The sequence below is a fragment of the Anopheles coustani genome, chromosome 3 (assembly GCF_943734705.1).
Source record: "Anopheles coustani chromosome 3, idAnoCousDA_361_x.2, whole genome shotgun sequence".
Lineage (NCBI taxonomy): Eukaryota > Metazoa > Arthropoda > Insecta > Diptera > Culicidae > Anopheles > Anopheles coustani.
In genome coordinates, this window is record NC_071288.1 from 31,419,967 (window position 1) to 31,445,605 (window position 25,639).

At 47.4% G+C, this 25,639-nt stretch overlaps 1 protein-coding gene across 1 annotated transcript; it reads left to right on the forward strand.

Moving 5' to 3' along the window:
- The first annotated feature begins 2,623 nt into the window (after positions 1-2,623).
- Positions 2,624-24,737, forward strand: LOC131258654 (uncharacterized). The gene is made up of 6 exons (XM_058260011.1): positions 2,624-2,882; positions 5,497-6,097; positions 19,226-20,109; positions 20,222-20,359; positions 20,443-20,651; positions 23,241-24,737. Exons 3-6 carry the CDS (start codon positions 19,315-19,317, stop codon positions 23,587-23,589), a joined length of 1,491 nt encoding a protein of 496 aa, XP_058115994.1. The 5' UTR covers positions 2,624-2,882; positions 5,497-6,097; positions 19,226-19,314; the 3' UTR covers positions 23,590-24,737.
- The last annotated feature ends 902 nt before the right edge of the window (positions 24,738-25,639 follow it).

The window sequence follows — 25,639 nt, forward strand, 5'->3', positions numbered from 1 at the left end:
AAAGATCATTGTCGCGCACGTGTAAACGGATCCATCGTGCGGGCGAAAAATGTGACACGTACTTCCTTGGTCGACCGCATCATATTGCAGTCCATACCCCTCGCGCCTTTGCAGATAGAGAGCATCATGGAGCACGAAGAGACGTGCAAAGATGTAGCCACGTTTTGAAAAATGCGCCCGATGCTTGCGCTACACCAATAGAGGTTGCAGGTGCAGGTGCTCTACTGTATTTTGTTTCAGAATCCCAATCTGGCGCCAGTGAAGATTTCATCAATCGATAAGACGATGTTACTCCGTTAAAAAAGGCAATCATTCGGAAGGGTGGTTGAATGTTTCCACTAAATGTTTGACAGATCTCAAGTCCCACGCGCCCTTCAATTGCTGCACATTGGCCAAATCCAAACCGGACGTTTGCTAATTGGCCCCCCTACGTAACGGTTCAAGGGTGGCGCATGTAAGACGATGAATGGACTGTTTTTTAATGTTTATTTTATAAGTATTTGATTTCGATTCAGATTTATGTCTAACTTTTCTTTCAAATTCAGCAAACAGAAAAGTCGTTACCGTGAGCACTACACATTTAAACCTACATGATCAATCAACGGCCGAATACAGCTTACCTACGATGTAAAAGCTTCCACAATCGTGGCACAAACGTAAGTCAAACTAGAAACATTCATTCAATTGCAACAAACATCCATCAAAGGAAATTGACGAACAAAGGGCATCTTACCATCGAACTTGAATTCCATCTGCCAAAGTAAGAGTGTTTAAACGCTTATTCCTCCTCCAAAGATACTCTTGTGGGCCGCATGAAGACTACAATCGGATTAACACCGCCACCACTCAAGCCTGCACCGTTTGATTGATGAATGGATTGTGAGCCAGACACAAAAGGGACAACGAAAGTGTGTGGGATTTTTCGAACCGTCGACTGGCTCGGTTTTGTGAAGTGCATGCCCAGCAAGCCAGAAGTGCATGGATCCATCGGGGGTTGGCTGTCTCCGCTATCGCAGCTACTCTTCCCAACCGCACATCGCATGGCTTTTAGCGGCGCCGGGCGAGTTCCCGCAACACCGAAGTATGTTTGTACGGATGGAATGTAAGTACCACCATTGGAGGGCTGCCCAAATTTGGTGTTCAGTCGATCGGAAGAAATTTCAAAGGGCCCACTTGACAGTACCCACTATGGTCGCCATCATGCGTCATGTAAATTAGGCAATCTGTGTAGGCAAACCAAACCCATTGGCTGGGAACAGGGGGCTGAGCTTGTAAAAGGGCTTGTGGGACACGGTTGAACGGATTTACTGGTGGAGGTAGCTTTCTCGATCGAAGAAGTTAGTGCACGGAGATGTTTCGTTAGCAGCCTTGGATAAGGAAAGTTTCAACCTTAACTGTTTGTATTTTTAAATGTACATTGTGACTATGTAAAATTTTCATTTGCTCTCATAAATCTAGACTCTTTTCAAACCATTAAGCTATGATTATTCTATCTATTTTGCATCTTTCCTTTACTTATAGTGATTTATTTTCCCATAATCTCTTTATAATTAGGTATGCTGCTAAATGCCGATGTCTTCACCCTTCAGGTCATTTATTTTAATATTTACTTCACTTTCTACAGCTCTTCTATCGCTGCTTATCGCTTAGGGGTTACCACCCACATTGATCCCGGTCGACCGTTCGGCTCTAGCCGGGCTCTAGTTTCTTCAAGCATGCAGGTGCTGAATGACATTTGTCTTTGGCACGCTGACCATTACCGCGGCTGTGGCCCTTCCTGCCAAGGCAAGCAATAACAAGGGCGCCTTGCGGCAGACCCTAGGAGCGGGGCAGTGTAAATAACGGTGCACTATCAGAGGGCCCTCTGTGGAGGCCCACCGTACCGTATGACCGTAGACATGTGGCGGTTGCATGATTTGTTTATTTTTGGATCCTCTGGACCATCCATTGCAGCTTCCTCATCCAAGCGCCTCTAAAAGTCGGTACCATCGTTTCGCTGATCAGTCAGCTGCGCACCCTATCGCTTCGGTGGGTTCGGTGGCTCGAGATCTCGGTGGTGTTAGTGGCGCATATCGCTCACACGGATTTGATGCTTCGCCATCCGACTGGGTAGAAAGAGCGTACTTTCCTTTCTGCCTGATGGCGCCTATCAGTATCGCTGATTGTTTCTACCGCTTTAATCCCTTGCACTAAAGTGCAGTAGAAACTGTACACCTACACCGTTCGAGGGCCTAGGGACCATTATGACGTTCTGGCAATCACGCCATGTCTAATCTAATACCACGGTACGTACTTCAACTACAAACCACTGCAATACCTTCTTACTTGAATGCAGTAAATGCCATAAATGGGCGCATATTTTTATGATCTATTGTCGTCCAATCCCCATTATTAATTTTACCTTTTTACCGGTATTCGTTCCTGAAAGTATGATATGTACTAACACAACATTTAATTAGTACAACTACCGGTTTACATAATCAGGATGGTACGCACTATCACTACGCGCGAATCAACTATTCCCAATCATACTAATACTATATCGTCTAGGGCAAACTTAGGGTTCCCACACATTTTCCTCCAGAAAATTAGGCATTAGATGCCCGAGAGCAGTCAGTGCGCGTCCGAAAAAAGAAAGCGTCCCGCGGTGTTCGGCGTTTGCCGATGCTCGATCACTTTGGGCTACGCAGGATTGATAAGCTGAAAGATTTGTGTTTTATAGTTTTTTCGATCTGTATTGTGTTCCCTTGTGGGAAATTGTGTATATCTGTCAAATTGTTTACGATCTTATTTTAATTGCAATCGTCCATCGATGCATTTGATGCATTTGATGTTGTGATAATGGTTGGTAGTTTTACAGAGGCTTAAATTCGATCAATTGGGTATGAATCACCTTAAACAAAAAGTGTAAGGTGTCTATTACCTGCGTCGTTTTATTGCTGTTCGTCCGTAATTTCTACCTCCGAGTACCGAAAGCACCAGTGACCGTCCTGTTACAGTGCGCGCCATTTTGCACCAACCATCGGCTGGTGGACAAGGCATGCTGGAACGTGTATTGGCATGTGCGAACGTTTGACCTTTTAGATTAGAGTTATCGGGAGCCACTACATGTGTGAGATTCCGCTGAAACCGTGTGACATCATGTGGCGTGTGATCAGATTTTGACGAGAAGAGTTTATAATTAAAACAGAACAAACCGGGGAAAAGCCGTGACGAAGCCTTTGCTTACCGGTGTGATCTTAAATGCTGCTCGGAATAATGTGGCACGGGTGCAACTTGTCGAAAATCAGGGGGTGTGACCACCGGTGGCACGTGTGGATATTGCTATTCCCGATCGAAACACACCTTCCTTTCGCGGTATATTGGGCGCAAAGGCAAAAACGTCATTACAAACGCGCTCAAGGAATCGTGTTCGATAGCCATCGATCGTATTAGATGGTACAACAGTCCAATCTAAGTAGTCGGATGGCAAGGAATTTGACCCTATAAATAACACCCATGTTCGCGTGCTGGGACCAGCAGGTGGGTTAGTGTGGACGAATTGCTTGGTCATCGTTCCTTTTTGCTAAAGTGTGGTGTCCTTCTGGGTTATTTAAAGAGACAAACACCCCTCTTACTTCCCTTACCCCGGTGCACACGAACCAGCGCGTGACCACGGTGGGAGTCGGCCCGGCTAGCCGGAGGAGGTGCCCGCGTTCATCGGCGTTGATCTTCAACGAGTAAACGCGGCACCACCGTAGTTGTCACGACGTGACCTGATGGGCTTACATCAGGAAAATCGTCTAGGAACAGCCCTGATTACGAGGACGCCGATGGGATGGGCGCGATAATTCCCTATGAGTGTGTTGTACCCTTCACAATTGTCTACCGATAATAGCTAATGCTGTTTTTCCCCCGACCGGATCATCAGCGATCGGAGTGGCATCGTGTCGCGGTCGACGAGAAAAAGGGCACACGATGCGGTCCCTGTCGCCTGGCGGGCGCTAGGGCGCTGATAAGCCTCACAGAAATATACAAACACACGCAAAGGTGGTGCATATAATTATTCACGATCATCTCGTTTTTATATTTTCACGATCATCTCATTACAATGCGGTGCTACCTTAGGTTCCCGTCAACTTTAACGAATCCACTGTTGATTCCTGTGCCACGAGCGTCAGGAAAGAAACGCAAGTTGGTTCACCGTCATGCATCCTTAATCTCTCTGTCCACGGCCAAGGTTCCGTTAGGTGGCATTTTAAAGTAGCATTATCTCACTAGTCTCGCCGGTGACATTGTACCATTCCACACTACTAACAGCTGTCTGTCTACCTGTCACAGGTTGTAATACGCCCACCAACTGTGTCAACGCGCTTAGTAGCGCATCGTGTACCAAATCCTTTTGTAAACAATCCAAGGAACTGACATTGGCGCTTAGAAGGAGTAGTGAGAGAGTACTATCCTTGTAGCCACCGTTTTTAACTCGATCGTACTACTGCCTCTTCTGGGTGGCATCCAATGTTTTGAGAGTGTGTTTGTGTATGAATTATCCTTCTAGATCACTCTCAGGATCGCGACTAGAAGATCCTAGCGGTTCGAAGCTCTCCCAGATGGTTCTACACACGCAACTCGCTCGCTCATCGCTCTCACACGTTCATTTGTCTCTCTCCGCCGAGAAATCGCCCAACGCGATAACCCCGAGAGAGAGACCGAGATAGAGTTATCGCATTCGCTCTTTCGCGCATTGTGGAGGCAGTGCACAAGCACTGCTGCTGTGATGAATGAAACTAAGCATTTAATTCCACCGCTCGGCGCAGCAGCACGCTCAGTCTTCGATAAACGGTCGAAGCAAATGGACGTGGCCTTTCCTTCCACCGTATACACCAAACAGCACCTGCCCGACAACCGTCGTGCTCGTCCTTGCCACTAGCAGCAGAAGCAACGTCAGCAACACTCTGTACGGAAGGTTCAGTACATCGTACACCTAGTCGAGAGCTAAACGACGGTGGAGAAAGTCGCCCCAACCAACTGTTGTTCCTCAACGAAAGCAGTTGCGCTACAGAAGAAATATTTTTTCCCAACTTGAAGGGAAATCCAATTCAACGAGAGCGTGCGGAAAGCGAAGCATTTTCGCCGCCATACCGGAAGTGTGTTGGGTAAGGATCTGCCTGCCCGTGAGAAGAAATAAGCGGCACATAAGCGTCATTCCCGTTTTTTGCCTGCCTTCGTAAAGTGTGTGTCCTTCGTCTTTGATGCAGGGACAAACCCATAAAATTGCTGAAACGCAGTGATACGCTCAACCCCTGATCATATGTCAGAGAAGATCATCGATCTTGCAAGCCGTTTGAGGATCGTTCGAAACTGTGTGTGGTTCAGATTCTACTGACTTGCGTCCTTGTGACACTATAACAGTTTGTGCAAGAATTTAATTAAGTGCAATTCAAATGTAAAGTTAATGTTATACGTGCGTGAGTAGAAGATAAATTGTATATACAATTTAACACAACACCGCAACAGTTTATGTTCAGTGAACAGGACTCGATTATTCGACATCCTTCCATGCAACCAACTCCGTTAAAATAAGAACAGAAAAGAATACCAACCAGCACGACAAACACTCCCTAGGCACCACATCATCATCGATCACTCTACGATCGTAGGAAAGATAGGAACATCTAATCGCGCAATGTGCTGAATTATCGCCGCCTAATTTCTACTCCTTTCGGTTTGAATTTCCGCCAACGCGTGTGGTTCGCGAATGCGTTCCTTTCGGCAAAGTGTGTTTCGGACGGAGGAAGGCGCTACAAATTGCGTACGGTCGTGTGCCGGTGTTTAGTGTTATTTTATATTTGTTCGGTACCTCTACGGTTTAATATGTTAGTCAGTGAAGTTCCGTATTTGCTTCTGTGACCGTTTTGTCACGACGCTTGTGCATTATATGTATATTGTTTAATCGACCCACGGAAAAAGGTTGTTATACGGTTGGACTTGTTTTTCGGTGACAGTGTGCAATACAGCGGCCCGTACAGCACCCGAACCCCGTCGGACTATCTCCAGGCGGCTTCCGGAAGCAAAAATCGTTTGAGAGAAAACACAACCGTTAGACCCGAAAAAAGCGGTAAGTAGCAAGCCTGTTTTTAAGAATTTCATTTCAAATGTAGGCTCACTAGCATTTACTTACACCTTTGCTTGTCATCTAGAATAATTTTCAAAACAAATTTATTCGACTTCATATATAAAACATCGTTGGGTGTTCGTCTTAACGGCACCATCACTCCCTAACGTCCTAGGCACCGGCCTATAGCTTAACCTATTCAAACACCCTACCGACATTCCATCGGCTGTGTTTGCCACCAAGTGTCCGAAAGGAAGCCACATCAGGGTTGGTGCAAGTTGCAAGTCCCCTTTCCCGGCTCCTGCCAGCTTCCCCGGGTAAACCAATTCGTCCGTAATTGGCTCGGGCGAGCACAAACCGCCCGCCAGTAAGTCATTGACATCGTGGCCCGCCGTTCCCGTTTGCGTATGGCATAATTTATGCTTTCGCCACCTACGCACCTATCATATCAATGCGCCAAGGGAATGCGAAGCAGGGAAATGCAATCAAGAAAAATGGTCCACGGCCACCAGAAGTGCCCATGGGCGGTGATTGGCGGCGGCGGCGAAACCCGACTAAACGGCTTGGCCAACGATCGCTTCCACGCAAGTGTGTATGCCTACCTTTAGCCACAACGAGGCCTATTTCCTTTGGGACATGTTCTGTGCACCATCAAGCATCGGATCGAGCTTCCCACAAAGGTTGAATTATGAGTTTTGCTTACGGCCTATCGATCCGATCCGATTCGTGCCGCTGTCTACGCCCCCCATTTTCCTATCGAATGCAGGAAAAGATCAAAGCCGCCTCTACAATGTTGCACCTGGTGGTGGGTTTGCGCCGGGATCTTCACCGGGAACCTCATTTATTCGCACATACCTACGCGCGCAGCAATGCAGCATGTAAACACCACGACATGGCCCCAGGTTAGGTATGGGGTTACAAATTGATCATGCCCTTGGTAAGGACCCTACACGGATAATGGAAAGTGCAATTTGTTTAGCCTCTGCCCGGGACCACTTTAGTCTGCAGAAAGGGAGGAGCAGAGAAATAGTAAATTATTCCTCGGGACTGCGTGAACGCAAAGCAACGATGCACCAGGTGCCCGGCCCGAGGTGAGCAGTGGATGTGTTTCGATTTACCACTCAAACCATCGCTGCAGTTGAACGTTATCAGTGCAATTGGGAGAAAGCGATGCCATGGTTAACTGCAGCGAGCGAATGGTAAACAATCAATAAAAACAGCCCCATCGTAAAACCATTTATTCTAATTGTGCGCCATGATAACGCCTTCACAGAGGTCCGTGCCGGATGAGAGCCGGCAATCGATCGATGGCAGGGCGCCCATTTTGGGGAATCTCAAGCCGCGAAGCCATGTTCGCGCTGCCCATGTCTGACCTCAACGGCAAGGAAGGTCATCGAGCAGCAGATAACCGCAAAGGGCCCGTTCAACGCGTTGGCCAGCTCTCGAAAACAACCGACCGGTGGTGGTTTCAGTCACCCGAAAAAAAAAAAAACACACCCAAACATAACTAACTTATCATCGTGAACCGCAGAGAAAGCTGCCAGCGGTACAGTAGAAATTGACTGAACTGACAACAGGCTGTGACCTACCGTTGGGCAAAGCGTACGGTTATCGGACACGAACGGACACTCTTGAACCATTCACTCGGCGAGTGATTCAACAGCGTGGGCATGTTTTGGAAACACAGAGGGCACATCGCTACAATTCTAATTAGATGTTTGGCCCGATTCTACTACGCGATGATATGATTTTACTACGACGAGCTGCCGAGCCTGTATCGATCGATGCACCTGGAAACGTGCATACCATGCAGAATTGTTAGGAGTTCCCTCGACGCCGGGTCCTTATCGTCCTCGGTTCGGTCGCTTGGATTTTCGCGGCATTGGGATGTTTTTGTGCAACCATTTTTGTTTTTGGCAAACCCCTCAATCGTTCGATTGGATCCACGCCGACGTCGCTTATCTAATCTAGTGCTTCGTGATGCGGCAGAGTCATGTCGTAGCAAGTCGTACACGCGGTCACCGACCGGACGAGTGGCATAAAGTCGTAGGTAAGCCGAATATCGGTCGCCGGGTCAAGTGACGCCTGTTACTATCTGGACATTTCGCCACTGCACGCCTTAGTATTACCTAAGCAAAATAATTAAAAGTTCACTTTGTAGATAACGAAACGACTTGAACTGGTAGCGAAAGGATTATCTCCTTCTAACTAAAATTAACTTTTGATAGGAAATGTTTCTTATCGTATTTATCATATTTATTTAAGGATTGATCGAGTGCACGAGGATTTATGTCTATGTTTGAATTGACAGTTTGATTACCTCTGATTCACTGCTTACCTCACATAGTGTATTGATCTCCAAAAAATAGGCTACAACTTAGAAGACCTTTTGAAACCTTTTTTTAGTAAGTTTCGTGTGAATTTTATTGCTTTTGGAAAGAAGTGTGTTTCGCAGATTCTTCTTTTCTACTTCTCTCTTTTCATCATCCAAAGCGTATGAAGCCCTGCAAGTGCATCGCCAAATATACCACCTGTCGCGCCTTGAACTTGAAACCTGTGGTTACTCAACATTGTTAGAACACAGAGTTGATGTGTTTGTAACCACAAGTAAGAATGTTTGCTTCTTTACGCCTAATTTTTCGGTCACGGTTCTACTTCAGCTGTTTAGTCTAGCCTAGATTTCGAATGCTTCCTGCAGCAAACATATGGTACGCACATATTCGCCACTAATACCAGCGTCACGTCGGACTGATCCCTTGCCCGTCCCGCACTGCGTCAAGGTTAGGTCCATTTTATAAATAATTCATAGCCGGTGCACCTCACAAAAAAAAATCCCCTTGCGACTACAGTTCCCGCCCCTGATCGCTCTCGCGCGTGAAAGTCGTTGGTACGGGGTTTCTTAGCAGTCGCGAGAACTCGCAACCGGCTCGCGCAAAAGACATACCGGATTCGCTTCCTCGTCACGCGACAATCACGCGTAACCTAGTATAGCGATCGTGCACCGGATCTCGCGGTCGGAAGTTCAAGATCCGGAGAAGGCGCACCCGATCCGTGCACCAGGCGGGGGAAACAAAACGACCGGCACGATCTGTTTGTTCCGCTGGGAGTTTTTTGTTTTCACCCAATCAGTGCGAGAACAAAACGAACACTCTGTCTGTTTGTGACTGTGTTTTAGTGATCATTTTTACGGGCTAAACCCGTAACCTTTCACTGAATTATGATAACCTCTCGGTTGTGATTTAATGACCTCTACAAGAGTAGGACACAGACGGAATCAATGTTGGCATCGCTGGTACGTGTGAGATTTAGAACCCATGCGTCCACGTGGTGGTTTGTTACGATCGCTTAAGTTACTTCATCCGGCTCGTGGTCATTCATAAAAAGAACTGCTAGATCTAATATTAGAATAAAAACAGCTTACAAGCCAATCCACTGCTTACACTTTGAGCATCAACATTCAAAGGCACGTGTTCACACATCAAAAACCTTCCTTCCGGTCCAAGGACTTTCAGTTCGCCGTTCAAAAAGCAAGTATTATCTCACCTTCGGTTGAGTAATAATGCCGCCTAGCTTACGTCTCAGCGAAACGACCTACATCAAAATCTGTCCTGCTTCTTTTGTGTTCATCGCCGCTACAATCAAAGCATCTGATTACAGATGGCGCCGTCGCGGTTCGAAGTAATTGCGACATTGAAAGGGATCTGCCTTTTGTTCGCCCCCAAGGACTCTGCTCTTAGTCGCTTCCGGACGACATACACAAAAAACCCGGAGTACATCCATTATTTCATACTCCAATCTCTTGGCATCGAGAAATAGCTGGAGCGTACTTTAAAGCGGAAGGTCATATGTAAGTTACTTATCAGACAATACACGCTGACCTTTGCCCCGCGGCGACACGGAATTGGCTGTGTTCGATCGCGATGTAGATCAGCAGAAATCGGTCCGAGCGCAAGAACTGGCACCCTCGGGACCGTGGATCACATGATTAAAGCATGTCCGGCAAGGAACATATGGTGAAGTAAAGTGCAATTATTACTGTCGAAACTATTGGCGTTGGACTGCACTTTAACGAACCAGTATTATTGGTTTGAAGTAGTAGAAGCCTTTTCAGGAATGGTAATGCACTGCTCCGAATTTCGGACGCCGAAACTTTCCCTCATTAAGCCACGGCCGGCCGGCAGCGGGGACACATAAAGCTGGAGTATTAATAGCCCGCCTGAAAATATCGACGGATTTTATGCCCATTTTCCTTTGGGTTCTCCATTCGGAACCAGTCCAACACAGCACCGCCCGTCCTGTGGTGATAACGAAACGTGGAGCATCTACCGCAACTACCTTCGTGGTTTCCCACCGTCGACCTTCCCCGCGCGTTGTTGGTGTGCGCGATCACGCTGGATCGCAGGTTCGATCACGTGGTCGGCGCATGCATTCACGGGTTCCCTGGCTGCGGTTAAATGAAGCAGCCCCGAAATTGGATAGGTCATAATTTTCATCGATCGTGGGTCGAGCTGGAAGCGCGTGGTCATAAGCGGGGTCCACCAATTAGCTGGCCGACTGTCCCCGGGTGGACCAAAATGGTTGGAAACAAAACCGACGCGATACGTTTCGGTACGGTCTTGTGAATTTCGGTATCGAGCGAGACAAAAACACTCAGACCATTACATAAAAGCTGGCGCCACGTCTCACGAGGCGGACGGTCAATTATGTGGCTAACGTGGTAGTTGTTGTAATGTGGCAAGATCTGCAGGTGCTGCGATTGTATCGGCGGTTCGGGGTGACAATTGTGGCAACGAACAGGATGAACCTCTCGAACCTATTCCGGAGAATGGTGCTACGGAAGTTAGACACTTTACCCGAGCCCGATTCAAATCTTTGGATATGGGTGAATACGTTTCGGCCTGAACCTCGAAACCTGTTTTACTTTACTACCACAGCAAAGTCTATCGGCATGCATTTCAGTCAAACGTTGCGCTGGGTCGTAAAACCCCCTTTTCAAGCCACCATCTCGATCGAGATCCACACTTCCATCGTGAAAAATGGCTCTACTTCGGGGACGCACAAGACCGATTGGGAACTAAATTACAGTTTCCCTTTTTTATAGCGCCGGGAACATCGATTTGCATACGGTTGAAGGAAACTGTGGACAGCAGTAATGAACTTTCCCACTCGCGCCGTCGCTCGTTCATTCATTTGCGTTTTAATTTTCCTGATCAAGGATAGGGCCATGTTTTGCGATGGTTTGATTTCCCCCCGCGACACCGATTCGAATCCATCCGTCGTCGTTGTATTTGCATGTGCAGCTTTGGCCAGCAATCAAACAAACTTAAAAAAAAGCAATGCCCCAAGCAGATCCTGTTCAAATATAGAAATGCACCAAATATAGCGAACACTAGCGTGCTATCCTGCCCTGGCGAGCGTTGGCCTTTCGCAGTGTGCTGCACGATCCTGTGTTGGTTCTCCCAGCCGCAACCCCTTGTGCTGCGCTTCCGGCCCAAACGGTACAGTATCGGTTCAGTAACACACGCCCACTCGCAACATTCCACCCGAACCCGGGTGGGCTATTTTTAAAAATATAAATATATTTCTAACGGCAACGACCACGGGAGGATGAAAGACAGTAAAAACAACCGATCACCCTCGTGCCGATCGGTCTCGGGTCGGTCCGTTGATTGGTCCTAAATCAAACACGCTTCAAGTTGTTCCAAAGTCGAATTGCACTCGGTTCCATTACGCAGCTTTTTAGCTATGGCCCCATGGGATGTGTACATGCTGTTTTGAGCCGTTTTCCGACCCACGTTGTGGAAGCTTTCCCCCGACGTTCGGACAACGACCCCAGGGGCGGAGGAACGGGAGGGCAGAAGGAAAGACACGGCCGAACAATCGTAAAACCATGCACCCTTAAATCCAGACCGGCAAGGCTAGATGGCGTCGGCGTTTGGGTATTCGTGTGTATGTGCCATGTCGCGGCGTGTCGGACAATCTATCATCGAGGTCTACAATCAAAGAAGTTTATGCTTCTCTCTGTTTCTCGGGACACGCATGCAGCCCACGATGTCGCACAGGCGATGTCTTAAAATGTGGCCCGATGGCATAGGCATTAGATAGAGGGCCTGTCCCTTGGCGTCCCGTTCAGACCACAGATTTACGTAGGCCGGCCACCCGGTATCGCCATGTGAAAGGAAACAGGTTTTTCATTCCTGATGGAATGAGCTGCATTTCAGGTCGAGTCTATCAGATTGGTCTATTCGGTTATTTTTCCAGTCTCACAGTTCCTCGATCTTTCTGTGCCTTTGCAGAAGAAATGCATTGCCCAATTCCAGCGAGGCAAGCATGAAGCCATGCTGCAGGTATGGCGTTTAGGTACGTGGAAGAGAAATAAGGCTCTTAAAGTGATGCACAACCTTAAGGAGACTTCTTCTACGGATCGGCAATTCGTATCAGCATTAGGAATTCCGTCATTGTCGACCGATAACGTCTTGCGGTAAATCCTACCGGATCTGTACCTAACTCCTTCCAACCGGCGGTATTGGTTGGTAGTGGTGTAAACACCACCGTTTCATCACAGCGTCTTTCAGCGTCCCATGCACCGTGCGCGTGATCATCTTCGCCTTCGCGAGACGGGAAGTGGCCCAGAGAGAGAGCACGTGCGTGGAAGCGTGGTGTACGCCCCGACCCGATGAGAGGCGCAAGCCACTTGCTAAGCCGCCTACCACCCTCGAGCAAAGAGGTGGATTAGTGGCGACGGATTGTAAAAATAATGCCACCCCGTAATCTATAATTACCGTCCCGTACTCGACCGGTACACTCGGAAGTGCAGCAGACTGGCGGAGTCCTTTTGCAAATAAGAGGAAAAGAAGCCCATCGACTTGCAATAAGTTTTCCGACGGTGATTAATGCCGCATCGTTATACTTCGAGTGATTTGTTGGATATGTCTCGGCACAAATTGAGATGTTTTCAGACACTGTTCGTCCACGTTGGTGTGGGTCTAGATCCTAGATCCTGGTCCTCCCATCAACCTCTGTTTTTGTTCCATTTCGTCGACGGTTGACGTCAATAGGGACTGTCCGAGGTTCCGGGGCATCTAGCTGTAGCGGGAAACTTTTGACACACTTTCGATTCCCGCTACGTACGCAACGCGGGCTCCCCGGCCAGAGTTCGAAGGTTACGATAGTGATTAAGACGTCAACTTCTGCTGCTTCTTCTGTTTTACGGATCTCGTGCTGAAACCTGTAGAGCTGAAACCGAAATGCAAAATTATACCGAAGAACGGTACCATTAGACGCAGGTCGTAGACCCCTCCGCCTGTGGACGGCGATTCAGCGACGCGTTTGGCAAGGGAAAGGGCGCTATCTCGGGTTACAAGATAAGCCTTAGGCCGTAAACGCTCGTCTTGGGGCTGATAAGCGATCCGTCAGGACTCCGGTATCAGCTGTTAGATTACGTCCCTTCAAGACCATCTGCCGATCCCAAACGTTTCCTCGTTCGGCTGCTCAATGTGGGTCAAGGTGTTTAGTAAGGAATAGTACGTACATGTTTTTGAGCGAATGAAGCCACTGTTTTGGGGAAACGAAGCCACAAGAAAATTAATGAAACCATGTATTGGACTTTAATTGCCTGACCGATTGAGCGGACAGACACCGTAACGTCCAACGACAAATACCACTTGTTCAGTGTAAGGGTGTTACCTCCACCGGTCTGAAGATCCTCCGAAGCGACATGCAATAAAATCGCGCTCAAAAACTTCCTCACGCCCAAAGCCTATAGAATCAAACACTCGAAATAAACAATGATAGTGGTGAATCGGACGATTCTGCACCTTCGAGCCCCCCACCTTCGGATGGGGAGACATCTTATCGCCGTCGTGTAGCCCCGGGAGGAGGGGCAGGTTGTAAAAGATGGCGCTTTCTTCTCTCTGCCAAGTGCAACGCCGACGTCAAGTTGTCCGCCCCGTCTTGTCTCCGCCCCGACGTCGCGGGTCTTCTCCGACCGCACCTGATGCGCACCTAGTAAAACCAGGGCAATCATGTTTTGCACCATCGTAAAAAGTACAACAAACAAGCACAAAAACCTGCACCCGAGAGCTGAAGTGCGAGATATCAGAAGGTAGCGGAAGGTGCCATTGTTGCTGGGACGCGTGCCAAAATCTACTCCCTCCACTCACGTCTTCCTCAATGTTGGGGTAAGATCACATAAAAAAATATATACATATAAGATAAGATGGCGCCCGCCGGTGAAGCTGTGTCACCGGGTCAGCAAATTGTTTTGTTCTAACTGATACATTTGAATCTTCGGTCGGTCTTTGTGGTGGGCCGGATGGGGCGGGTAATATATCATCGGAAAAAGGCTAATAAAATGTACTTCTATTCCTCATCTACTCGTTTACGATCTGACCTAAGGGAACACAATACAGAACCGAGACCAAATTCGCGACCCACGTACAGCCCTTGGCGTTAGAGCGAGGGGGCCAAACCACCGACCTGGCCTACCACCAGTTGCTACAACAAATTATAAAGAAGGAAAGAAATTATAAAAAGAAAGGCCAGACGTTCCGACACTAGCTCGAACGGATAGGACGCCGCCACCCGCGTCTATTCGCGGACGGTGAGAATGTGTTGTGCTGGGGTGGTTTTATTTTTAGTAGAAAGTGAAGCGATGAACCAAACCGAACGCGCACCAAGCCAACATCGGTTGCCATGCGGGATGCGCGTGATGCGGCCAAACTATTGACACTTTCTACATACCACCCCGAAACCCGCCCCGTCGTGGGGGAAGGATGGTTAACCGTGGTCCATCACACAGCCAGAGGACCGCGCATCTTTTTACAACCGGTCTCCGCTCGGATTGTGGTTGTACACCGACAAGGAAGATGGGTCATTTGCCTTTTGGTGCGAGACTTGATCTACCTTGCGGGTTACATATATACCTGCACCTGACACCGGTGCCAATCTAGCTCCAGTAAATCACTTTGATATTACATCAGATTTGATCCAGCGGACGATCGATGTGAGTAATCCAATACCAGTCGGGAAATTAAATAACTTCCTTGCGCAATCGAACGAACGCTCGATCGAGTGTAGAGGATATAATTCCGTTGATGTGTATCATTCTCAAAGGCAAACAGAACCTGCCGGAAAGGTCTGGAATTGCCGTTAACTTACTTCATTATGCCAAGTTCCAAATATACATTGATATCCCAATAATCGCACGTCAATGCACATCCGCAACCGGTTGTGTTGTTGCAGATTTGGGGTGTATAAATAATTACCCCCGCATTCGAACCGCCTTTTATTTGCCAGTCTCATCCATCTGTACAAAGTTTGACGTCAGTCCAACGTTTTATTGGAAGATGATCGCCAGTCCGACGGCTCACATCGGGGAAGATATCACAGATTGGATGCAGTAATCTTCTGGGGGTATAAACGCTTCGTGATAAACGGATATTTTAAAAAGACGAAAAAGAACTCACTCAATTTCGTTATTGCGGATGTTTGTGTTTCGTCGATTACGCACAACGATAGGGCTGCACACCCTCACCAAGTTTAAGGCATCCTCTGCCCCTTCTCCTTCTTCGGCGCTCGCACTCAGGTTTGATTGGAAAAACTGGCAAATCATGCACCACACCATAAGACTGATAGGACCCAGCACCACTGGTGGGGTCACGACCTCTACCTACCCGTACCCGGTGGGGTGGGCGGGTGTGGAGAAGATGTAACGGGGAGTCCCGTCAGCCGCTTTCGCCATTGCAATGGGTTTTTGATAACGTCACCGAGAGAGCTCCAGAGGTAGTTCCAGAAGGAATTCCAGAGCCTTCGCCGAAGGGAGCCTGGAAAGACCAGTACCAGAATCGAATGATTCGATCGGCGCCTTCAGTGCCGACCCTCACAGGCCAATTGGTCCCCGGCTTGGCCCGTATGGTCAGTCAAAACAAGTTCTGCAACCTGTCTCCTGTTTGTCAGAGATGCACAACACAAGGGCGAGCGTACTTGCAGAGGCGGATACTTTTCGAGGTCCCGGGTTCTGTTGTTTGTCCGAGTTCGAGCAGGTCTTTGTTAGTGCTGGAGATAAATCCATGATCGTACCAGCATGGTGAATGATAACCTCCTTTTTCGACCGGAACGACGGTGGCCGTGCTTGTCCATCGGCTTTATCGGCTCACCCTTGAGGGGCACACCGATTTCGTTCCAGTGATCCAATCGGTACTTTTGCTCTTGAGGACACGGTTAAAGCTGTAACACTGTAAGCCCTCAGATTTTTAAAGCCTTTCCAACGCCTCAGTTATTTGATCGGTCACTTTCTTTCCAAGTGATATGCTATGACTGGTAGATTTTTGGTGAAGCAATCGTGAATGAAAAACGGTGACACGAAGCAGACTAAACTACATACTCTTTCTTCCTCCAACGGGTCAAGTTCCGTTGGTTGATGAATAAAATTTCAATCGCCATCAATTGGCTGGCGGTCGTGTTGTGCCATCATGGATTTCTCAATGGGGTCGACTACGGTGCAGCGGAGCAGCTTACCCGGTATCACTGGCACACACTGATGAAGCCGTTTAGGATGGCGAGGCCACTGCCCTAAAAACGACAAAATTGAAATAAATTGTCTCTCTTTACGGCAGACGGAGTTCCAATGTCGGGTACGAACCGGTACATCCTCCTTGAGATGGGTGCTAGAAAATCGGCCATTCGGGTGTGGAACATTACCGCCGACAGTCGCGCCGACCCTTCGGGGGATCCTCATTCTCAAATGTCCAGCCCTCTCGCTGTAACCAAAACCACGCACACTGGTGTCGCTTTACCTCGCACGCGGTACTGCGTCTCCGAACAAAAGATGTGCCATCGAATCTAGCCAACCTCGAAACATCTCCCGGCCCTGGAAGCAACGGACGGGACTGTCACGTGTAGACGTGCCATATGCACATGCCAGATCGAAAAAGTGTACAGTACAGGGCCCCCTTGCGAGAAGGAATCTGCGCAACATCAATGTGATAACCTTGTGCCGACGTGGGAGAAAAACCTATACAGAACACCAACACCGAATCGAATGGTCTATGTTGGCGCCCCGTTTGCACTTTGCACTACTGATCCTCGTGATCATCCCGGGTTGGCTTCGATCAAGCGGAGTGATCGATCGAATCCTATTTATGGCTCAACACCCCCTCCTTTCACTTGATGCACACGTTGGGGTGGGGTACACCTTATCAATTCGATCCGTCCTTCTGGCTCCTCCCCCATCCAGCCACGGCCCTTCCACAGCGTGACTCGTGGCCAGCTGAGATGAGGCTGTTGTTATTGAATGTTTCCCTCGCGCATGACATCGCGGGAGACAAAAATAAATAATCTCACGGTGGATCCGAAGGAGGAACCCGGCTGGCGCCAGTAGCCGAGCCATGGCTCCTTGGGTGGAAAATTCCACTTGCCACGAACGGGAGATTTCGCAGGCGCAGGAGAACAGACGGATGTAACCGGCTGCATATGTTTTCGCTCACAAGACGTTCACAGAAAAAAGTGCGTCCACACGCGCGAAGCATCAGGAACGTCTCTATTTTAAATTTTTGTCAGCTGATGCTGGCGTGATAATCAGGGGCAATACCGTATCAGATTGCGTCAGGGTTGTATACATGTGTTCTTGTTCTCGCGCAGGTTTCTAAATTTACCCATTCTTCACTTCACTTCACTTAACCTATTAACAAACCTGTCTAGATAGAGGATTAGCAGATTGCTGTTCCGCATTTGGTCAATCATTACGTCTCAGCGAGAGTCAACTTCATACCGGTAGGAACGTTGCCATCCATGTCCATGTTTGATATCGTAAGCTGCCCTGCAAGTGACGTCGGTCGACGGCAACAATTTGTGTGCCCCGTAAACAAATAAATCACCGGAATGCTAGCGCTTCACAATTCGTCACAATTTAAAATGTACAACAAATCTCTCCCAAGTGTCTCCATGCGTGTTTGTATGCACGATGAGTAAACAAATTTCAATATTCTCTGTCCGAAGTGTCTTGAAGATGGAAAAGAAGTGGAAAACGCTACGGGAAGAATGTACTTCCTTAGTGGATTTTTTAATTGGCGACACATGTCGTCTCTCTTTTGCATCGTCTATTGTTTTCTTTAAATACTCAGAAATAGCAAAAAACTGCCCGGTTCGGTGAAAACATGACTTTTTACGATCATCAATGAGGTGATGGTAAAAAAGTTGCCAAAAATCTACAAATCGACTGAGAATGTGCATCATAAATACATTAGATTGCTTGGATGACAATAACACGTAGATTTTTTTTCCTTTGGATCCACCATTCATTCATTTATTCTCACATTTTACTTCTTTCGTTGTTTTATCTCAGCATCTTTGAGTAACATTTACAGATGCAATATTATTGATGGATCTTTTCGTTTCTTCTTTTGTATACAAACTATCGCTGAAAGATACCCTTTAACCTCCTTTTTAAACATATACCCGGTGCATAACTGCAGAGCGAACTGATTTCAATGACCATTTAAGCAAAGTTTAAAACTATTGAACATGTAAGAATAAACCCGTTTACTTTCTAAAAACACCAAATCTTTCCTACAACACCTCGTTCTTGGACGACCATGTCCTATATTGGTATTTTTTTGTAACCTTCATCATCAGCAGCAGATTCATCGAATCGCTCTGCATCCGCGGCTCAACAACTGCCGGGCAGAAATAAAAGCGTGGATGCACTTAAAAATAGAACTTCCACAAACCAACCCCTACACGGCCTTGCAGGGCGTGGGTTGTGGAGAATATTATTTTCTGTATTGCCTCATCATATTGTACTGCTGACGTACGTGTCCTTTCCCGTCAAGAAATGGTTTAGCAGACCAAGACTCTTGTGGTACAGTAAAAAGTAATCGGATGCAACTGGTGCCGGTACCGAGTGCAGCATTGCGAAATCGTCAGAATGCTCTCTACTTTCTCCTTGAGAATCCATTACAATTTGGATCGAGTCACATTGAAAAAGACAAAGCTAAAATAATATGATCGGTCGCACACGGATCTCGTGTTAACAAAGTTTATTGTTAAAAATAGAACTAGATTCGTTCCAACTCAACGGTCAACCTGACATGTTAGCTAATGTTGTTCTTTTAACTTTTTTTTTATTTACAGAGCATTCAGAAGGTAGCTTTATAGTTCGTGAAAAAATACCAATAGACCTTTCGTTCGTCGATATCCCCATCGTCTGCTAACTAGCCTGAATGCCAGCCTTTGCGGAAATGTTGGTCTCACAAAGCCCCCCCGTGTACAGCCACTCGCTGCCAACCACGGACTACAAACCTGGTAGTGGGTCCCCGGGATCACCCGGCGGTGGCAATGACAGCACCGCATCCTACTTCGCCAACATGGGCAGCTACTGTCGGCCGGCTTCGCTGCACCTCACGACACAACCACAGTCAAATGGGCCACCCCCGCTCCAGCGCCAGCTTACTCCGCCCTGGGGCCTCAGCCCGACGGGAGGTAAAGGGCCGGCTTCCCCGAGGCGTTCCTGCTTGGTGGTGCGTCCCGACGATCCGACCACACCCGAGGAACCGGAACCGCCCATCGCCGTAGACATGATACCAGCGGTGGAGGCAACGGATGCTGCGACGATGACACTTGCCAGCGAGATCCCCGCCAAAAGCAAAAAGAAGGTCGTCTTTGCGGATGACCACGGCCGACAGCTGACACATGTGCGGATAATGAGCGAACCATCCTACATGCCGCCGATCTGGAGCCTGCAGTTTCTGGCCCATGTCACCCAGGGCATGATCAGCCCGGTACCGCAGGAGCAATGGGTGGTCGATTTCGTGCAGCCCGCCAGCGACTACGTGCGCTTCCGGCAGAAGCTGGACGAGCGCAACGTATCGCTCGAGAACGTGATCATCAAAGAGACGGAGCAGCTGATCGTCGGCACGGTGAAGGTGAAGAATCTCTCCTACCACAAAGAGGTCATCATCCGCTCGTCCTGTGACAGCTGGAAAACGCACGAGGATACGTTCTGCACCTACAGTGTGGTAAGTAAGAACGGCAAACACTGCAGCCAGCTAAAACTGACTAGAATGATTTACTGATTACCTACTGGCAAACAGAGCTCAAGTGGCTAATTGTTTCTTTTTTCTCTGACAGGTTGGCAACGGAGCTGTTTCAGCCTACCTTCTGTATGACACATTTGCCTTCAAGCTTACTCTTCCTCCTAAGTCCAGACGGATTGAGTTTTGCGCCGCATACAAGTGCGATGGCGTCGAGTACTGGGATAACAATGATGTACGTATCGATGTGCAATCTATACTTGCATTCTCAACCCTGTTTTCTTATCGATACCTATTCTTACATGCCTTCCCCCACAGGGTCGTAACTATTCCTTGACGAACCGCATTGCCCCACGGGAGGACTCCGGAGCGTTCCTATCGTCCGCCGCGGCGTACAGTAGTGGTCATAATGGGCGCAATGGCACAACGACGCCGACCGGTGCCTTCAGGTCGCCTTACGTCGACTCCAGTGCTCCTCTGGACACCTGGACTGACATGAACGTCGAATCACAAACGGGGCCCTACTGGTAAATGCAAACACAGCCAACCGCAACCTTAGACCTCCCCACAACCTCTCAGCACCACACACAAACAGAGAAACACTACCGCGACCACTCACCACCACCACCACCATTTACCGGTGACGGCGGCAACAATCCCGAGTCACGATAATCGCGTTTACCCGGAGATCGTCTAGATCTAGCGCTATAAGAAAAATCCCTCAGTGGGACATAGTTCGAACAAGTAGCCGTTAGTGTTCACACTATTCACTACTAAGCACATGAAAACTCTTTGCCGAACCACTTGGGAGAGAACGGGTGTTCGGTTGCGGCTGTTGGTATACTGCTATGCGAGGGAACATTCCGCCACGATCGTCACGAAGCGTGTAAGAAGCTAGCCTTTTGGAGACTTGAAAATCGGTTAAAACACTTCCTTTGCTCGCGATAAGGGATCAGGCAGAGTGTGCTTCCACCTGAAAAGTTTCTAAATCAGCGAGGGGGCAGGCAGGGACCAGGAGTTATAATCACTTCCTAGCCGTGTGGAACCACTGTAGGCCTTCGACCCTTTCCAGATAGATTTAAGTTTAGAAAAAAAGCAAATTAAGGAAGGAAAGAGATAAGAAGACAAATCCTGTCACATCTAACCAAGAGGTCTTTGCGCTGAATAGGGTGATCCCTCGTCTGCTCATATTGCCTTACGCTAATCCTGCACACTACTAAGACACGAATGAATGACGAGAATGGAAAGGACCAACTATCGACACCCACAAGTACTGTTTTTCGGATTCCAAAGTTCCGGAATGAAGTGGGTATCGTTTAATGGCGTATGGTCCCTTGAAAATTCTCCACAAACGGAGATGTCTCTAGACATCTCTGTCGCGGAGTGTTTGCATCCTAGACGCTGTGCTAAAGAACTGTTAGACAACTTTCACGCATCGAGTAGTCAGTGATCACACAATACCGGACACTTCAGTACCTCTAAGATGTGCACGCCAACCGGTTTGCGTTTGTGTGTATGTGTGCGCGTTTGTGTTCGTGTATGTGAGTGTATGTTCGTGTGCATGTGTGCACAAGCTCCAGTTGCACCTGCCACCGCCCGCGCACAGCTCGCACGCAAATAGAAAACGACAGTGAAAGTGATTTGTTTTCTGTTTCACGGAGGTAAATTTTCAACACTAAGTTTTAACCAAGCTTCCCTTAAATGTAGAATATCCTTTGCTCCATTGCTCCTCGCTTCCTGCTTCCTTTCTCCGTCACTGCTTGTGCCATCAATTCTGTTTGCCTTCGATAAAAACTAACTTAACACAGATCTTTGCCTAGTCTAGAATCAGGAACATGAAAGGTACCTTGAGTAGATAGAGTAATTCGTTAGGGGTAACTTCAGCTACTAGTACACTAACTTGTTATTTCAATTTGGTCGCACCAAAAGCGAAAGAGTAGAGCACCGTTTGGATCACGTGACACCGACGGGTAGGTTGTTCGCATACAAAACGCTTTAATTTTGGGAATCTTTCATCTATCATGTGTACGAGAATATCCACTGCTCTTAGATCACAAATTAATTCTTAACTACCTAACCGTATATGTTAAGCCCGTCACACTGCACTAGGTCAAGAGGTTATTATGGATAACGTAAAACAACGTGGGTCCACGGTAGAGGTGCGTAAACCAAGAGCAAAACCAAAAACCGGTTGGCGTCCTTCGAAACGTTTAACAACCCGCGAGACGGTGCCATTGAGAGCCAGCAGCCTCACGCGTAGTGCCCCGCTGCACTACTTAGAGTTCCATTGATCTCGTGGTGTCGTATGCATCTAGTAAACAGCACTTCCTTCCTTTCGCTTCCTTATAGTCTATCTTGGGGTTGTGCACCGGTATTGTGGAATCACCTGAGCCTGTGCTGAACTGTTCGGCTTTAATATGGCGTTATTTTGTACACTCAATGGCATGATCATGTCATAGATCTAACTCGTTGTCTTCATCGACCACACCAATGAGTTCAGGGATTCGGCGCTCAAGTAGCTCACACCTAGAAAATTTCGAATTCAAATTTCTAACCGTTTTCGACACTCCAACACAAGAAACATCCTAGCAAGCGATGAAAACTGCGTGTCAGTGTTATCTGTGGCTTTCCCATTCGGCCGTTTCAGCTGCTTCCGCTGTAATTGGAACTGGGTGCCATCGGTACTGAAAAGCTTTCGTAAGAAAAAGCGCATATCCACCCACAACCGACTGGCGCTAGAATCCACTAATGTGTCCAGTAAGTGTGGCGTGCTGTAGCCGCGCCGGTCGAGCCAACGCGATCGGTGTACTAACCCATCCTCATTATGTGTGTTGCATTGTGGTAGAATGGGATTGTGAAATGGCGAAATTGGCAACATTTTTTCCCATTCATAAGCAAAAATCGGGCAAACATAGGGCATCATTAAGGCCTCGTGATGGTTTTCCATCAGTTTCGTACACCTTTCCACCCTGCACCAATCGTCGACCCGTAGGAATCCTTTCGTTTTAAACATAACCGTTAAATGAGTCAAACTGTTAGCCGCCCGCTTCATGTTTTGCTTTGTTTTTGTTCTCTTTTCTTTCTCCCGCACTGCCTGTCTGTTTCGTCGCCATCAGTACGGGTGACTGCTCGCTGGACCGTTGTGCCGGGCATGATCAGACGGTGCCGGACGTGGACGTCGCCCCAGGACCACCCCGCCAGCAAATGAAGCCGATCGGGTTGAATCTGTCGTATGAGGAGGGTACTCGTGGGACGCACGTGGCGATGGCGGGCGATCGCCGAGCCAGCACCGGCGCGGATACCTGCACCCATCCGCCGGTCAGCATGAAACCGATCGTGCCACTGGGTCGCAGTGCCAGCAGTGGCAAACTGTACTACATACGGGAGCGGCACGAGGGCGAAGATCTGCTTGCCAATTTGCTTCGCCTGCGCAACCTTATGTTGAACCAGAATGTGCACACGTGAACCGGGACTCGGACGAAGACAATTAACGGATCAGCCGACCGGTGCACCGTGTTCACCATACGGTTTGTCATATCCCTTTCATGAGGTGGCACGATTGTGGGATGACCGCAATGGGTGGGTTTTTTGTTTTTAAAGTGATCAAGTGTAATGTTGAGTACGAAAGCGACACGATTCGTATCGTTCGTTGGCCTCTTATGTTTGATGTAGATAACGTGTGATGATTAACTCGCACCGTAGCAGCTGCTCCTTTCACTGTCGTTAGGGCCAAGGGAGGACACTACCGAAGAATACTCAAAAGCTAACCGAACCAATCAGAGCTGTCGAGTTCCACGGAGGGATGGTTAAAGAGATTTGTTGGCGGTTTTCTTTGAAATATATGTTCACCTCTAATTAGCAGCAAAAAGAAACGTACAAGGGAAATTGCAATACAAACATCCTTTCCACACTGGTCCAGTTGAACACAATAGGTACCAAAAACATACTAAAGCCATGTGGGCAGGACGGATCAGAGAGCGGATTTTGCGCGAGTGATAAAGCGTTTGCCAAGCAGGCGGCGCGTGATAAGGAATCGCGATCGGATAGATCGATTTGTCGAATCGACACTGGAGAGGAAGAAGCAACATGAGCATAAATAGCAACAGAACAAACATTAGTAATTTAATAATCATATATTTACATACGGCAACTAAAAGACTGATTATGTCCACAAAATAAATTTATTCTAGGACAATGTGTGTGTGTGCCTTTCGATTCGGACGCGGATGGTCTATGGGAGCTCTATCTGATTATTTTTCATAATCGTAGAACATGAGGGCGAGGGATCTGGCTTAGAACGGAATATTTAAGGTGTGCAAAATTAGTTTTCGGGCGAAATCAACGACGATTCGACATTATATGTACCTTTTACAAAGCATTAGAAATTGATTGAAAAAATAATAAATATACACACACACACACACACACACACACACACACACACACACATAAATCGAGCGATCGAGAACTTAATAATAGGAGTTTAGCAATTCAAACATAGAAAACACCGTGGACACTAGGGAAAGCCGCTTCGTGGCTTCACTAATTTATGTATATAATTTCTACAACCGTTCGAAAGTAAAGAAAGTCAATAAATTTTCCTTTTCATGTAATGGAATGGTCCCTCGATGTAGAGTATATGTACACAGAAACAATGTTTGCTAGCTAATGGATCCTTAGAAGATGCGACGTTAAAAGACAAGCAGCAATACAAATGAAAACATAAAACATAAATGTAAAGCCAGATTCGATCTGAAACACGATAACATAACATAAAGCACTATCTTAAGGAATGGAGGCTGAGTCAAATTATGTGGGCGAGGGAGCGAAAGAGTTAGGCCCATCCTTATCACTGAAAGTGGCCTCAAGAAACGTTATGTTTCATAGGTTTTCAACACAATTTCACTTGACCTTCTATCTTGTGAGGACTTGAATGATTCTAATCTATTATCATTAGCTGCTGCTACTTTGCCTTATTTCAAATGTGCTTTATTAGATTTATGCCTTCGGGCTATATCGTCGATTTACCATTAAGTTAACGTTTGCGGTTACTGTTCCGTAAGAAGGCTGTAAATATTTCGTAACCCACGTTCCTGCACAAAGGAATGTGCTTTTCTTCGCACGTGACTTGAGCATGCAGGAAGAGTGGTAAATGTATATAGTTGGTAGTAACGAATAATAAAATTAAGATTGATATGTCTTTCTAAAAAGAAAACTATACGTAAATTTAGGGTTGTACCAGATCCACGACATCCTTATCTATGACATCCGAAAATATATAGTTTTTATAGACGAATACTGAACTTCTTCATTCTGCAGGACATCTGCCCAGCAATATACGCATTCTTTCGCGGCCTGGAGCAGTTCTAAACCGAACCCTTGCGTGGCAGACATGACCGAAGACGATTATTAAAGAAAGTTCATAGTGGAATAAAAGAAATGAATTCAAATGTGTGTTTGATATGCTATTACACTCTCTTATAAGTTTACTGCAGTGAAATTCTACTTAAATTAA

Coding starts and splice junctions, on each gene's coding strand:
- LOC131258654 (XM_058260011.1), top strand. CDS start 19,315: ATGCCAGCCTTTGCGGAAATGTTGGTCTCACAAAGCCCCCCCGTGTAC. Junction 20,110..20,221: donor CGTTCTGCACCTACAGTGTG/GTAAGTAAGAAC, acceptor TTTCTCTGACAG/GTTGGCAACGGAGCTGTTTC. Junction 20,652..23,240: donor TCACAAACGGGGCCCTACTG/GTAAATGCAAAC, acceptor CGTCGCCATCAG/TACGGGTGACTGCTCGCTGG.